Source organism: Atta cephalotes, assembly GCF_000143395.1.
Source record: "Atta cephalotes unplaced genomic scaffold scaffold00032, whole genome shotgun sequence".
In the NCBI taxonomy this organism is placed as follows: domain Eukaryota; kingdom Metazoa; phylum Arthropoda; class Insecta; order Hymenoptera; family Formicidae; genus Atta; species Atta cephalotes.
In genome coordinates, this window is record NW_012130096.1 from 2,401,264 (window position 1) to 2,417,742 (window position 16,479).

General features: G+C 32.3%; 2 protein-coding genes across 2 annotated transcripts in view; both read right to left on the minus strand.

Annotated features, from left to right (window-relative positions):
• Positions 1-7,666: 7,666 nt before the first annotated feature.
• Positions 7,667-12,778, minus strand: LOC105621182 (putative RNA-binding protein 15). The gene is made up of 2 exons (XM_012202650.1): positions 12,654-12,778; positions 7,667-9,860 (listed from the first exon to the last, which is right to left on the minus strand). Exons 1-2 carry the CDS (start codon positions 12,776-12,778, stop codon positions 7,667-7,669), a joined length of 2,319 nt encoding a protein of 772 aa, XP_012058040.1.
• A 2,322-nt stretch (positions 12,779-15,100) lies between these two features.
• The window catches only part of LOC105621292 (BTB/POZ domain-containing protein 9), a 5,083-nt gene continuing 3,704 nt past the window's right edge, over positions 15,101-16,479 (minus strand). The window contains exon 10 of the mRNA XM_012202758.1: positions 15,101-15,129. Coding sequence (XP_012058148.1) covers positions 15,101-15,129 — 29 coding nt within the window. The remainder of the gene's footprint in view (positions 15,130-16,479) is intronic.

The following is a 16,479-nucleotide window of genomic DNA, read 5'->3' on the forward strand; positions in this document are numbered from 1 at the left end:
TTTAAGAGACATGCAGTCTATTTTATCCTTTATAAATTGTTAATTAGAAATGATTATCACAATTAAAGTCGAATCGATATCAAATTGGTGTTGAAATCGTATTGATATCGATTCGATATCAATTCAATGATTCATTTCTCATTGGATAATATTTACTTCTTAAAAATAAGATAAATAATTTTTTTTTAATATTTTCTCTGTATATACGAATACTTTTTGCATTCACTGTATATATTTTCGTCGTTTGACCGAGGAAGCGCGAGCCAAACGTTGATCAATCGAATCGATCATCTTTGTCGCATTTGAATTATCGGGTCCGTATTTCTGGAAAATGGGAAACGCTCGAGGGAAGAAGAGATGAATGTGAGCGTAAAGGCCTAGACAAAATTAAAAGCATAGGCAGTAGAAACAGAGAATAACAGATTTCAACGTATCAGAAACCATGCATTACGGTATAGGAATAATACACGGTTTCTGGTTGAAGTCTATTATTTTCTGTTCTTATTGTCTGTGCATTTTATTGTCTAGACTCTAACAGTACCGAAGGGGTTTATCTTCGTAAGGTTTATCTTCGAACCAAACACGGCCTTCCATATTCAACACTCCGAGGAGACTGAACATCTCTACATAATTAATTAATGTAATTACACGTCCTTTACACATGCACGTAACGTCTTCACTGAAGATATTACGCATTATGCTTTTTTTCCTCGCCAAATTAACCGCAGGTATTCGAGGGTGTTTCAATTTTGCCGCATTATTTATTAACGAACTTCTTAAGTGGAGTTAATTTTAACAAGAAATCAGGCACTACCTTATTTTTTACGATTCTAAATATTAACTTTTCTGAACACGAACAATATATACGTTCAGGTCTTTTTAAATTCTATTATTGCTGACAAAGAAGAAAAGCAAATGGTGTTCACCATAGTACTTTTTAACTTCTTCATTCTTTTTTCTAAATTTAAATATGGATTTGGATTGAATCAAATATAACTAAAAGAAAAATGAAATTAGTTTAAAAGTATTTATTCTTTAAAAAAAATTAAATCTATTCAATTTCGAAAACAGGTTTTAAAAAGTGTCGATTATAAATTTTATCGATATAGAATGTAAGCAATAATAAATGGCAAATTGATACATTTCATTTAAACAGTTACGAAACTATAGATTGTGCTCGAATCCAATAAGTTGCCAGTGTTTTTTAATAATTTTTTTTAATAATTAAATCTCTGTTCAATGCAAGAAAAAAGTGGGACTCCAGTCACCTTTGTGAGACTGGAATATCTTAATGGAATAATACGATAATGGCGGGGAAGCGTTCATAATTTTGTTCAGGACATTTACCTGTTGTTCAACGTAGTTAGGTTTCAAAAAATAAATATATACACATACACATACATACAGATACACGGCATCAAGAACATCCGATATTTGCAACTAAAGCGGTAAATATCATAAACGAAAAAGAAAACCAGCCATTAGCTTTAATCTTGCAACAACGCACGATCGATGTTCAATTCAAAGCAGATTTGCCTGAAAAATGTGTATTTTTGTTACGTATACGGCGAAAAAAGAAGAGCCCAACAGCGATACGTATAATACACATAATTTCTCTCCCCCCCCCCCACAACACATGTGATGAACCGTTTACACGTTCTGCGTCTCTTCCTGTTACCGATAGTGATTGTGCGCGACGTGATTACGCCGTTATTAAGACTTAACGAGAGCGACCTTTCCTTTTTTCCTCCTCTCTCCCTTCTTTTTATAAATATAAGCTTCGATTATTTCTCAATCACGAATCTAGCGGCGGTTATAATTTTTGTCTATGAAAAGTTGTGGAAATTGAAAATAATATATAGACTGTCCAATAAGATGTCTGAAATAAAAGTGTCTCTGTTTCCTTTAAAGAAATATGACAACCTTCCGGAACGAGAGAATGGCGGCGATCAATTTCGAGGTAATTAAAGACCCAATTAAATTAAAGATTAAACGCGATTTCGCCAGCTTAATCGGTGATTAACTTTAAAATCAATTTATTATCCAAGTGAATAATTTACGTTTTTTAAAAAACAGCGTTTAAAAAATTTTAAATTAATTAAAATTTTAAAGTAAAAAACCGTTTATAATAGATATCACAAAGATTTTATAAACGTTTTTATAACGTTCATTAAATAATGTATCAAATTTTTAATATTTATTTGTTAGTGTAAAGATGATTTCTAATGTTTATCTTGAACGTAACTATGTTACTCGATTAATGATACAATATAATGGCTGCGTTCCATTATTTGTATATAAAAATCTATAGTTATGTATACTTTATTTTTAGTACTTGTAATGAATAACAGAACTAAATATTGATTTATACAAGATGTCCTAAAATTCGCAACTCGAAATATTATAGCAAGAAAATGAAAAATTAAGTGAAAAAGTTATTTGTAAATTTTTATTATAAACAGATATAAATAGAGTTTATATAAGAATTAGGATTTTATAAATATGATCAATTACGAACTACGTTTAGATGATCACCTGTGAGTAGAGCACGCTGAAGTGCAATTACACGTGCAACTCATGGATAGATGGCTTTTAAACGTAGTCTAGAATTAGCTACATTTAAACTTTTATTATCTAAAAAATTGCTACTTGAAATAAATATATAAACATATATAAACAATTCTTTTACATAATTTTTCGAGAATTTTTGCTCTAATAATTTGAGTCGTGAATTTTGAGGCACCCAGTCTATTATTAGGCCAAGCATACTTTTTTATGACTTCTCATTCTTTCTCATTTGTATTCCTGTGTACACATATATATATATATATATACGTTCCTGTTGCATTTCATTGGATTCAGCCCGAAACAAACAACTACACGGCGATACCTGCACGAACTCATATTTTTTCATAATATTCCTGGTTATATACCATGAATTCGACCTACATTTACTACTGAAAGGAGATTATTGCAAAGAGCAAGTGTATCTTGCGGAAAAGATGCAGGCTGAAAATAAAGAAAAAATTATATGTAAATTACTTTTTAGATTGCTACTTCAGTTATTTTGAGTAATTATTCAAAATTAATCAGAGTTGTCGATTAAATGTGCTTTTATGTGTAATTTTTTTGTTTAAGTCAACTAGATTAACGTCATTAGTAGGATTAATTTTTAATTACAAGCATGCATGATTCCACAAACACAATAGCTATAATAAGCTTTAAGAAATTAATCAATCATAATCAAATGTGAGAAGAATAATCTTCTATGATTGGTCAATTTCTTCAGGCTTATTAACACCTTTTGTAAGTGTTTGTAAGGTAATACTTACGCAGTGGAATCCACTAAACCTATGTAAAAGAAAACGTCGGAATGAAGCCTACTAATCATGAACACAGTTACGCATCCTACGAGACTCCTTCGTTATCCTCATTTCTACCAAGGTAAGTTAACTTTCAGGTTCAATTTATTTTTCATCCTCTTTTAATTCTTAAAAGTAGAAAAAATGAAGAGTTAAATCATGATTAAAATTAAACTATGTTAATAGAAATGGGTATTAGCAGTGAATTCAGTTCAGTCTATCCGCTTGAATTGCACTCGCTTGCTCTTTTTGCGCTTGAAATGGGAACGAAAGCATCCTTGAGTTTGAAGAGAAAGAAATAAATAAATGTAAATTGCAGAACGAATATATCTATTCTGTATAAAAAAAAAAGTATTCCTTTTTAGGACGCTGTATTCCGTCTTTGTCCAACAACTGTTGCTCCGTTGAATTGTTTTCCCTTCCATCCCTCACATCTATTAATAAAATATGTAGTATATCTACTTTTAATTATTTTGAAATAATAAATATAATAATACTTCATACGGAGTTTACGATTAAATACATCTATAAAAATGATGTCAATAAATTTTATCAGTAAATCAATTATAAATCGCAATCATATTCGCCCGCGAATCTATTTTGTTAAGTTAAGTTTAGAGGTTATGTCAAATTATAAATGTATCCTCTTTTTTCCAAAACAGATACTTTTACCGTGCGTATAATTTTATATAAATTATATAAGAATTGCAACGTAAATTCGTGAGTTGTGCGAAACACTCATAAGAATAACTAGGAAAAAATTATCTTGGATCTGTGATTTATTCTTTTAATTTTCTTTTTTTTTGTTTAAATCTGGATACAGTGATCAAACAAGAGAGACAAGATCTCCGATCGCGAGCTTTATCCTTCCATTCCGGAATCTGAAACAGTAATTTTTTTTTTTCCTCTCTGTTAATACAGCCAGGAACTACACGACGAGTAGAGCAGCCAAATCCACGCCAGAAAAGATTTGCGAGCAAAAGGCAGCACAGCACTTGACGCAAATCGGAGCCGGGTATTAAACCACTGATGGAACGAACTCACTTTGACTTGCCCCACACACAGAATCGAGAGAAAATATGGATTTCTTTAGACTCTCGCCCGTCACTGTGTCTTTTTATTCCTACAGTTCTTATTCTTTCTCATTATAGTTCTCCCTTCCGCGATACTACATCCAGATGCACAATTTTGTTACGTCGAGCAGACGACACAGCTATTCTTTATCGCGCGGATAATTTCGACAACGACGCGAAGTTTAAAGTCCCTGGAAAGTTTAATTCGCGACCTTCTATCTGCTTCTCTGGGAGAATCCACAAGCCACAGAAAACACCAAAAAACGTCACAAACGGTCATCGCTCTCCTTTTCCCGTACAGGCGACAATTGTATATGAATAAACAGCCTCCTACGCGAGAGAAATCGAGAAAATGATTCTTTAGCACCAAACACTTGGAATTTAATGACCTACATAGTCGCGTTTTTAATCATCTTCCCATTCCCCGAAATTGTCATTGCTAAACGATTGATATCACCATGTATTGTTGCACAATGTACTTTACTTAAGAAAAGAATTTTATATCAAACTCGTCAAGAACGCAAGCAATTTAATTAATTCTCGGCCATATGCATGCATTTTAATCGATGACAACGTTCTATCGATTCAATGTGAACGTCTGATATTTTATTGGCTCTAATCTGTCTAACAAAACTCTTTTCTTTGCATTAATTTCTTCGGATATCGTGAATGGAAGTATTTCATTGGAATACTTCCATTCACAATATCCAAAGAAATTAAGTTTGATTAGACAGATTACGGCCAATAAAATATCGGACGTTCATGTTGAATTGATAGAACGTTGTCATTGATTAAAATGCATGCATGTGGCCGAGATATTAATTTAGACTGCTTGCAATCTTGACGAGTTTTTGTATAAAATTCAATCTTTTCTTCCGTTAAGTAAAATTTATCGTGCAACAATACATAGTGTTGTTAGAACTTTCATTCGCGTATATCACTGTAATATTTAACTGATTTCCCGAGAATTTTCGAATTGTTTGATAGGTGAAAAACGGTATTAAGAAAATTGACACATTTTGTAATTTTTTTTTCTCTCTACAAACTGCATCTATTTTTTTTTTCCGTTCAAACACTAAATATACTTAACCACTGCACCTTCAATCGCATTCAAGTATGGCAGGGACGCTCCTTTCTTCCGTCCGATGTCTGAAAGAAATATAAAAATATACCCTTCGGACGTCGTTTCGGATAATCGGATGTTCTCCTCCATACCGGAATACGGAGCACAATCACTTTTCTTTTTTTTTTTACTATTTCACTGGACACATACTCAGAGCTCAATTTCGTTAATACCACCAAACACTGTCCTTTAGAGAAAAAAACCAGTCCTCACTGAAAAAGGGATAAACTTCTGTTGATATTATGAAAACACAGATCGACAAACTTTATTTTGCAGTAAACAAATTTAGGTCTCTTCATAGATTTTCTCTTTTTTCCTCACTGTCTTCACTATTGGGCACAGTCCAAACTTTAAGAACTTGTAACTACATTCATCACGAATTTTACTTACTGCACAATCACTTAAAAGTTATGCCACACAAAAGAAGTATACAGAAATAAATCGTGAAACGATTAATTATATAAATTTTTCATATCTCAAATATACTCTAATCCAGACCTTTCACATTTTTTTGCCATTATGATTATAAAAAATTATATATTTTTTTTGTGAGCTGTAAGTTCTCATATCGTTATAAAACTACGCAATGTGTCCGTTATAATTGAAAATATTCTACTTTTAAGAGAACAATGTAAAATTTTTAGTAAAGTAATTTAAATGTATATAGATTTTTCAATGAAAATGTCTTAGACTTAATATTGAAAATTACAATTATTAAAGAATCTCTGTCCTAATTTCATTATTTTAAAGCAAAATATTTGTCAAGTATTTAATTATTATTTTTACGTGCACACATATGCCTCAAGAAGACATTCAATTTGCATTGACCAAGAAATCAAATCAATTATATTAACTATATGATTGCAAATGTGAAAGAACTGTGCACAATATTATTACTGACATACGTACGTATAGTTATATAATGTATATATGTATATAATACAAATAGATCCTTCTTGTATACACTACACTTTAAACAAGTAATTATACATCACTTGTAGTAATGAGGATTACAATATTCGTAATAATATTCAATGTGGTCAATAATGATTTTGCTGATAGAAACTTTACCATTTAGTAATCGCTGCTACTTGATTAATCTAACTAGGGAACAATACCAAAGTTGTGTTTTTTGATAGAAAATAAGTACTTAATTTCTCAATAACGTCGATAATGTGCATTATATGTGTGGAGTAGTCATAATTCTGAAAAAATATATCACAAATCAAGATTACTATACAGAAGACAATATTTTCCAGTAATATTTCAAAATTGCATCATCCTCGCCTATCATTAAGTTTAACAACTATACAAGGATCGTCTTTATAATAATGCGCAATAAAAATTCGTATTACCTAATTTCGATTAGAATTTACATTCAGATTTGCACAATTTTGTGTAAATCTAGCTATTGGAGTAGACTCAAATCAACAATTAGACATTACGAATATTTTATTACATGTCTGATTATAGAATATAACGTTAATATACTTGGCATTCCTATGTCAATGTACACTCATATAAAAAAAGTATCAAAGTATTATGATGTTGTCTGTAATCGTATGAGATTAACTCGTGTGGAAGCCAGTAGAAAACGAAATACTTACTCAATCAAAAAACACAAGTTCTCCTTCTCACAAGTCCTGTACATTGTTTCGCATCTAAGAGGCTTATCCATTATGACCATTTGGCGAGGGACGTATTTTTGAAAATGAACTGAATGAAAAACACGATATTTTAATTAATATGAAATATAATTATTCATTTCTGTAATTTGATGTCTAAAAAAATACTGTAAAATGAAGAAAAATTCTCAATTTTTTCCACATAGAGTGTTTACCGTCAAAAATCTCTACACTTCAGATTAGACTGTGTATAGCACAATGTTCAAAATGCAGATTTACGACGCTAATTTTATATGAAAAAAATTAAAAATTTTCCTTCATTTTACAGATTTTTTTTTTTCAATAAACAACGTATTTCCCATTCAATCCATTTTGAGACAAACATTTCCTTGTTAAATGATCAGAGTAGAAAAGCTCTTAGGAATTGCATGTTAAAGAATCTTTGCACTTACGATGTAGAAAATAGGGACACAAAAGACGATATTAGGCGCTACCCCCCTTGACCACTACAATTACCAAGTGGTCTTCCTTAAGACTTTCTTCGCTTAAACTAGGACATGTGCGTTTCAAAAGTTCCGTCGAGAATGCACAGGGTGGAAAGGCGTAGAGCACACCGGTGCCTTCCGTGTCCTTGTTCAGCAATGATATCACACCGGCAGCTTCTTTCTGCTTCAGATAAGAGACGAGATTGCGCAGCGGTCGCGTTTGAACATTAGCGTCGTCATTCGTAATCGCGGTACTTGAGCCAGCCAAACCAAGGAAGATAGCATGCGAACTCGACGTTTGAATTCGTTTAGACACATCATCTAACTTAGGTTGATCAAGACGCAATCGCTGTGTGATGCGCAACATGTGTTTACCCTCCTCATCTTTCATTAGAGAATCGATTATTTCCGTCTCGCCATCAGTCAGATGGAATTTGGCTGGAAACAATGAGTTCTTTAGTATCAACGCACCTTGCCAAACTGCGATTGACTTGCGCGCAACGTCTGGTAACGTACGAGACGTTGACAGCATGCCAGTGCGAGCATTCTCCGAATCTGAATCAGAGTCCATTTGTCGTCTACGTGGTGAACGTGATCTTGATCTGTCGACTCCTGGTTCGCGCGAGAGCGATCTTCTCAGACCACGAGGTGCCTCGTATTCCAATTCAGGCGGAGGTCTTCTACTGGACCAGTCAGCTTCATCGCGTATATAACCATCAGGATATGAGCCTCTGTAACCACCTCGAGTGCTTCCTCTTCTATCATGCCATGGCGCATTACCTCTACCACCTCGGAAGCCCCTCGGTCCGTAATTGAACTCACCGTCAGGTCCATAAGGATCATACGGAGATTCGTAGTCAACTGGACGTGGTCTGAAGTCATTGTTATCCTCAGGATATGATCTGGGCTTGAAACCAAAGCCCGGTGTCACGTCAGCAAAATCTACTCTCAATCTGCGCTCCGGCCCACCTAGAGGGAAACCACGCATTTCCTTAACTGCAGCCTGAGCCGCGTCGATTGAATCATAAAGAATGTAGGCGTTACTGTCGCCCTTGATGTAGTCGATCTTTTTTATCGCACCAAATCGATCAAATTCGCGTTCAAGTTGTGGTACGGAAGTCCATGGTCCAAGACCACCCACCCATATCCGAGTTGTTGGCGTTGCTTTACCATAGCCGATTTTACATTGAAACTTACCGATGTATTGACCCGATAATTCTACCTTACATCGATGAGCCATGTCTAAGGTTTGGAAGCGCACGAAAGCATATGCATTACCAGTACCGGGAGGTGGACGCTTTATATCGATATCGTCGACAATGCCATACTTGCTGAAAATACGACGCAACTCCTCTTCCGTGATATTAATCTCCAGGTTACCGGCGAACAGAGTTCTAGTAGCTAAAGGATCATCCTCCGGTGACACGTGATGCAAATAATTGGGAAACTTATCTTTCTTATTTTCCACTCGCTCGAATCCATGTACTGGGTGACGCATCATCATATGTCGCGGCGGTCCATAGTGATGGGGCGGTCCTGGGTGAACGTGTGGCGGTCCATGGGGGTGTATGGGTGGTCGGACGAATTCATGATGCGGCGGCGGAATGGTTTCGCGGCGCATTTCCCGATGAGGAGGTAGACCCACCGGTGGTCCGTACACACGCTCGTATCTCTCGATAGGTCTGTGCCGATCTGTAGGTCCCGGAGACCGAGCGTAGTACCTCTCGTAATCCGGCGGCGTGATAGATCGCGGACGGCGATAGGTTTCTGGTCTATCGTATACCGGCTCTACCAGGGCCAGTTTGTCGTACATGATGATACGCGGTTTCGCATGTTTAGCGTCTCGGGCGTCCTCCGAGCTACGGAAACACACATAGGCGACACGTTCGTCTGGTTCGTGCGAGATCTGGATGGAGAACTCCCCAAATTTCTTGTATTCCCTGTACAGAGTATCCTTGATCACCTCGTCACTGGCCTTTGGATGGATGGCGCTGACGCAGAGCACCTTGTAGCTGTAGGGTCGCTCCCGCGGCACGTCGCGCGACGCGCGTAAATATTCGTCGCGATGGGAACTGGATTCAACGTAGCGAGCGTGAGACGATGCTCGCGTGGGCGGACTGGGACTTCTGGCTCCTCGGCTTCGTCGTCGAATCCTTTCCGGACTGATCCGTTCGTCGCTGGAATCATCGTATCTAGAAATTACGAGATGCAATTTAACAGTATAGTTTGCTTAAATTAGAAATTGTAAAAATTCACACAAAAATATTCAGGGTTGAGAAAGTTTATAAAAGTTAACTCGTTATCGTCTTTTTTCTGAAAAATAACTCAATACCGTTACTGACCCCTTTTTAAAATAGTAAAAATAAAATTATCTTTGTCACTAACTGAGATCAATTCAACACAAGATCTATAGCAATTATAATGATTATAATTAATTGCGACATAGTCAAACATAATACTTTTTATTTTTGAAACTCACTTATGTACGTTTTATGTATAATTTATCATAAGTATACAAAATAACGGTAAAAGTAAATTCGTTACTGTTATCCAAAAAAATAATCGTGTTACTATTAATGTTACAAATAAGGAGATGTAACGAAGTTAATTAGTCATTACTAAAATAATTGTAATGATGACATTACAAGTAATGTGTTACTTCCGAACCTTGAAAATATTATGCGTGTATCTTGACCGAATATGCTCCTCTCATTCATTTGTAACAGCATAATATAGCGTATAATTAGAAGTGAGCAAAATACTCAAAAAATTGTATTTAAATACAAAATACAAAAAATTTAAAAAATTGTATTTAAATACTCTAAAGAAAGGATTAAATATTCTCATACAAAATATTCTCAATAAAATAAAAATGTATTTAAATATGTATGTTAAATACATATTGTATTTCAAGTGCTGCTCATTCTTGGCTGAGATACAACGTTAGAGATTGTTATTCACCAAATGTAAACAATAATAAATGATGCACATCATGCGTGAAATGAAACGCACTTAGATTGAGTCAATATTGGTGCGATTTTAACTTTAATAAAAAAATTGTTTACACAATTTAAATGTATTTACAAATTTAAAATATTTTTAGTATTTACAAATTTAAAATATAAAATACTAAAAAAAAAGTATTTAAATGCAAAATACAAAATATTCTCAAAAAGTGTTCAAATACAAAATACAAAAGTGTATTTAAATACATATTTTACGTATTAATACGTATTTTAAATACATGTCTTTCAAATACTGCCCACACCTGCGTATAATACATGCACACATAACAAAATTACATGTCAAGTTACATCTGTAATAATTGCAGTGAAATCTGTAATAATTGTAGTGAAATCATTCGAAATGGAACAATATTAAAGCACTGAATACTCTTTAAGCTCTTTGAAATTGTATCTTACTCTAAGGCCGGTATTCATAATCAGATCTCATATTCTTAAATACAGTCTTAAGAAGTCACAATCAATCAAAAAACCGTTTATATTAGGGGAAAAGTTCGTGGCGTTTTTTTAACCATCTAATGGAAAAAACACCACGGGAAAACTTTTTTCCATATCAATATTAACGTCCTAAGACATTACTTGAAATAAAGACAGTCTTGAAATAAAGAACGGACAATGAATATCGCTGTAAAAATGAAAATTAAGCTAATCTTGAAAAGAGTGGCTCAATTTTCAATCTTTAAGAGTGAGATTTCACTCTTTAGAATAAGATTCATCCTAATAGAGTGTATCGAAAATCGATCAAACAAGTAAAAAATTATAAAAATTCACACATCTAATTGTAAATTTTCTTTAAGACTTCTTACGTTATAAATACTAGGATTATTATTTTTGATAACTTCGAAGCTTTAAAAGAATTTTCAAATTCCGAACTTTTGAAATTTAAAGTGCTTCGAGCTTTGAATTTTTCAAAGGATGATATTTCTTGTGCGTTTTTGTTGTACAACAAATTTTTCAAACCTATTGATTGGCTATGGGATAAAAAGATTTGAGTAGCTTTCTGTTCTGTACACATTTATCATATGACAAAAACGCAAATGAAATAGCATTCAAAGTTCAAAGATAATAAAAGTTATTATCGAAAATTGGAATTCGTTCGAAGATTCGAAATTTAAAAGTTATAAAAAGTAACAGTATTTAACAAATCCTAATATTATTTAATGAACCTTAATATTTAAATATCTTGAAAAGAACATGGATATGTGAATTTCTGTAATTTTTTACTTCAAAGATATTCCGAATTAATTTCCAAAATTCGAATTCTTTCAAAGCTTCGAATCTTTAAAGTCAAAAGTAACAGCTCTAACATTTAATACGTCTTGAAAAGGACTTGGATATCTGAATTTCTATAATTTTCTATTTCAAAGGTGTTAAGTTTCAAAATTTGAAAATTTTTTTAATCTTTGAAATCAAAAGTAATAGCTCTCATATTTTATCTTGATGAAAAAACTTGAATGAGTGAATTTTTGAACTTTTCTACTTCGAAGAGACTCAGAGTTAATTTCGAAAATATGAATTCTTTTAAAGCTTCATAGTCAAAAATAAGTTTTAAATATCAAACATAAATACACGTTTCGCCAGCTGTAGTGACTGAATGAAGAGTAATTCACTCGACGCAAAACGCACATACACACTCGTACACATACTTGTACACACACACACACACACATACACACACACACACACACACAAAACGCACACTCGTAACATATTACCTACGTGCGCAGAACAATAGCGAAACGAAAAAAAAAAGAAAATCCAAACATCATTGATGCTATGTATCACAGGTCAGCGATCATAATTACACAGAACAACAATCTCGGCGTTGCGAAGCGAGGGAAAAAAAAGAGAAGTAAACGCGGAAGGATCGAGCGGGACTTGTTTGGCCAAGAGAAGACGCCGCGTGAAGTTGCCATCGGAGAGATACGTGAGTTTTTCGTTCGACATCGCGAGATATCTTACCGTCCCATGGAAGAGCGGCTCCGCTTAACACGAGGAGGCGGGGTATCACGACTTGAGCTCCTCTTCATGTTGTTGCGGATCTTGACTGTGATTTTGTGCCGATCGTCCCGCGGAATCCCAATCATCAACGCTGCTTGCTGCTTGCACCGCAGCTCGACGTGGAACAAGAGAAAAGAATGTGACTCGCGGGACAGGAATGTGAAAGAAGGAGAAGAAGGAGGAGGAAAGACGAGCGAGAACGAAATCCGTCCAAGGCTTTGCTAGAAAACTGCTTTTTTTCCTCGGAGGACGACTATCTCTCCGCTGCACGCTGTACCTCGCCTGTTTGCGATGCAAAGAGCGAACAAAATGGCGTCCAATCGCGCCTATTGTTACCGTCACCGTCGTCGTCGTCGTCGCCGTCACTGGCGCCACCATCGCCGCGCGTGGCTTCCGCTCGTGACGACTTCCGAGCGCGCGATTTGACAACTCATTTCGATCTGAGAAAAAGGAAAGGAAAACACGTGACCCAGAGTTGGGCAAAATACATAATTAAAATATTTGAAATACAAAATATTTTCAAATGTTTTATTTGAAATATAAAATACTTTTTCTATCTCTTTATTATAATATATATTATAATATATATAAATTTGTTAAACTTTTTCAATAAAGCTAAGCGCTACGACATTGCGAGAAAACTTTATTTCTCTTGCATTAAAGTTTCTAGAAGAGGCAGTAATTCTTATTTCTTTCTAACATTCACTCTTTAATTAGATAGAGCATAAATACATCATTAAAGTATTTAAAATAGAAAATAGAAAATATTGTCAATCTTAGTTATTTAAAATATAAAATATAAAATACTTTTATCTGCTTTGAAATACAAGATACAAATTTTCTTTCAAATATTATATTTCAAATAAAAGTATTTAAACTGTGCTTAACGCGGCCTAAGACAAAAGGCCAAGAACAAAATGTTTTTTTTATTTTTATATCTTTATTTTTTGACAATTCTAATTTACATCGCCATTGAAATTAAAAAACTGTTTTCGGCAATATTGTTAAAAATGAATAAAATTTATATTAATTATATTTCTAGTATACATCTATTTTTAAAATATGATTTTCATATTTCTCGCATTAATTTTGCTGATAACAATCGAATAAATATTCGTATATCTGTGAAACAAATTTTTCTTACGCAATAGTTATGAATTCATCCATTATTGAAAGAAAAATCGTGAAAAGAATTTATTTCGCGCGCACGCATGCTATATAAATTATTTCGATATAAAAATTATTCGTTTATGATTAACAAAATTTAATGTGAGAAACACATTAAATTTTAAAGATAGACACACCTTAGAAGATATAATTTATGTCAATTTTATGTATTTTTAACATTACATTATTAGTGACTGAAGTGACTTTTTAATTTACAACAGCAATGCAAAAAAAAAAGGATATCCAGTGATAGGTGCAATTCAAAAACAATTTCAGGATATTTTAAAAATCCTGATTCTTCCAGATCTAATAAGTTTCATTAGTTAATTATTTTTTATTGATTCGCACAAAATATATGAGGAGTAGACTTCCAAAATGCATTTTGTCCAAAATTTCATTTCTTGAGTTAGAGATGGCATAGTGTTCAGTATGTGTTGAAAAATTCTTCATATTTTAAGCTACTAAGATTTTCTGAATTTTTTCACCATCAATTTATATGCTATGAAAAAAGTTTAGATATTCGAAGTACACTATATTGTTTAAGTAGAAACAAACAAATATATTTGTTTAATATTATTAGAAACAGTTTAGCAATTTTGTTTAATATTTTACATCTTACTGATCAACAAATTTGTTATTTTCTGTAAGGCACATAGTTTCTTTGCGATTTTCCTTCTCGTTTTCTAAAAATTAAATTTTCGACAAAACGCATTTTGAAAGTGCTGCTCCTCAATGTTTTGTATTTAAGTTAGAATCCTATGTGATGAATTTTAATTAAAACACAAATAAATCTAGAACAATATATTATTTAATGCTTTATAAATAATAAACGAACATTCAACACAACGATAATCTCTCTGCTATATTCTATTTTATAATCGTAGACATTAATTCAAAGTTTTTTATTAGTAACTTATATTATTGCATCTTTAAGCGAGAGCTTATATCCAAATAATACTTTTCTTTTTATTAACTTATCACAAACATCACTTTATAAAATTATTAATTTATTGATGCTTCATTAAATTATTAATCTAATTTTTAATGTCCGCAGTTGCTTTTAAAGCTTCGTCTAATTAAAATGATCACAAAATTCATTAAAATTCATATTTCTTGTGCACGCGCGGAAAATATTTCTTTCTTTTTTCATAATCCAATTTTTTTCAACGAAAGAGTGACAAAAATTTCAGTCCTGAAATTGTAGGAGTTTTTCAAAATACATTCCAGGATAGTTCCAGGATTCAAAGACATTCAAGAATAGCTGGACACTCTGAAAAAAAAAAAGAGAAGAATTGATAAATAAGAATAGTCGACGGAAGATTGAAATAATGCTCAATAAGTCAAAAGTTCTATATTCGAATTTTATTAATCGTTGCAATTAAACTTTCATATAATTTATTATAATTTATTATAATTTATTATAATTAAATTTTCAAAATGTTCTACATTCGATATATGTAGACTAGAAAAATAATATTATTTGTACGTATGTACACAAGATTAAATTCGCAAATTTCTACAAAAAAATACTTGTACAACGAGAAAATACTGTAGAACCAGACACCACTATTTTAATAGAGTATTGATAATAGGTAATCGCGTGCTTATAAAATATTTGGTAACATAGAATAACTTAAAGATAGTTTCTATACCTATATAAAACAATCCACAGCAACTGCCAATTTATAATAACGTTTAATTCATTTGTCATGATGCTTTAGAGTAAAATATTTGAGAATATTGCTAACATTGGAAATAGACAATCTTAATTAATTTTAAGATCATAATCATATGTATTCGATTGATAATCTTTTTTAACTTTAATATTTCGATATTAATAAATTAATGTCTCTTGGATAAATTAGTATAGTACATCATTTTACGAAAGAGAAATTAAAGAGAAATTAAAAATTTGACAAACAAACGAGTACATATGAGCAAAGTTTAAGGTCCGTATTCAGAACGCGCTTTTATTTTTGATTTTTATCGATAAAAACACGCTTTTATTTTTGAAATTTTACAACATACATAACGTAAAATATAATATGTTAGCGCATTAATATCGTTATAAACGCGTTCTGCGAATACGGGCCTAAATATATTTACAGATATTTATATCTTACCTAATTAATAGTATATAAAATATAACATAATTATATAATATCAACATATGTAATATAATATATAATTATTACATATTATATAATATGTAACATAATTAATTATATGTATATTATATATTGTATATTGTATGTAATATTATATAATATATGTAACGCATATTATATTATTGAATATATTATTTTATAATACAAAGTTTGATTAACATTTAGTATAATTTAGTGTAATTAGAATCGATCTCGTATTTATTGTTATAAGAATGTTTGAGGAAACGCCATTAACGCTATTTGTGTCATTCTATCCTCGTTTTCTATCTTTTAATAAACAATGAAGATAGAATGACACCAGCATCTCTCAGAACGCACTTTTTATGACATATTTTATTCAGAACAATTGATATTTAAAAAGTAATAAAAGTTTTGCACGCAATACCAAAAATTTTATATTTTCAAAAGAGATATATTATGTAAAATAACATGTTTTTAAATATTAATAATTT

Excerpts from the sequence above, each read along its gene's own strand:
- LOC105621182 (XM_012202650.1), bottom strand. The coding sequence starts at position 12,778 with ATGATTGGGATTCCGCGGGACGATCGGCACAAAATCACAGTCAAGATC. Across the intron at positions 9,861-12,653 it reads AGCCGCTCTTCCATGGGACG|ATACGATGATTCCAGCGACG; the intron begins GTAAGATATCTC and ends CGTAATTTCTAG.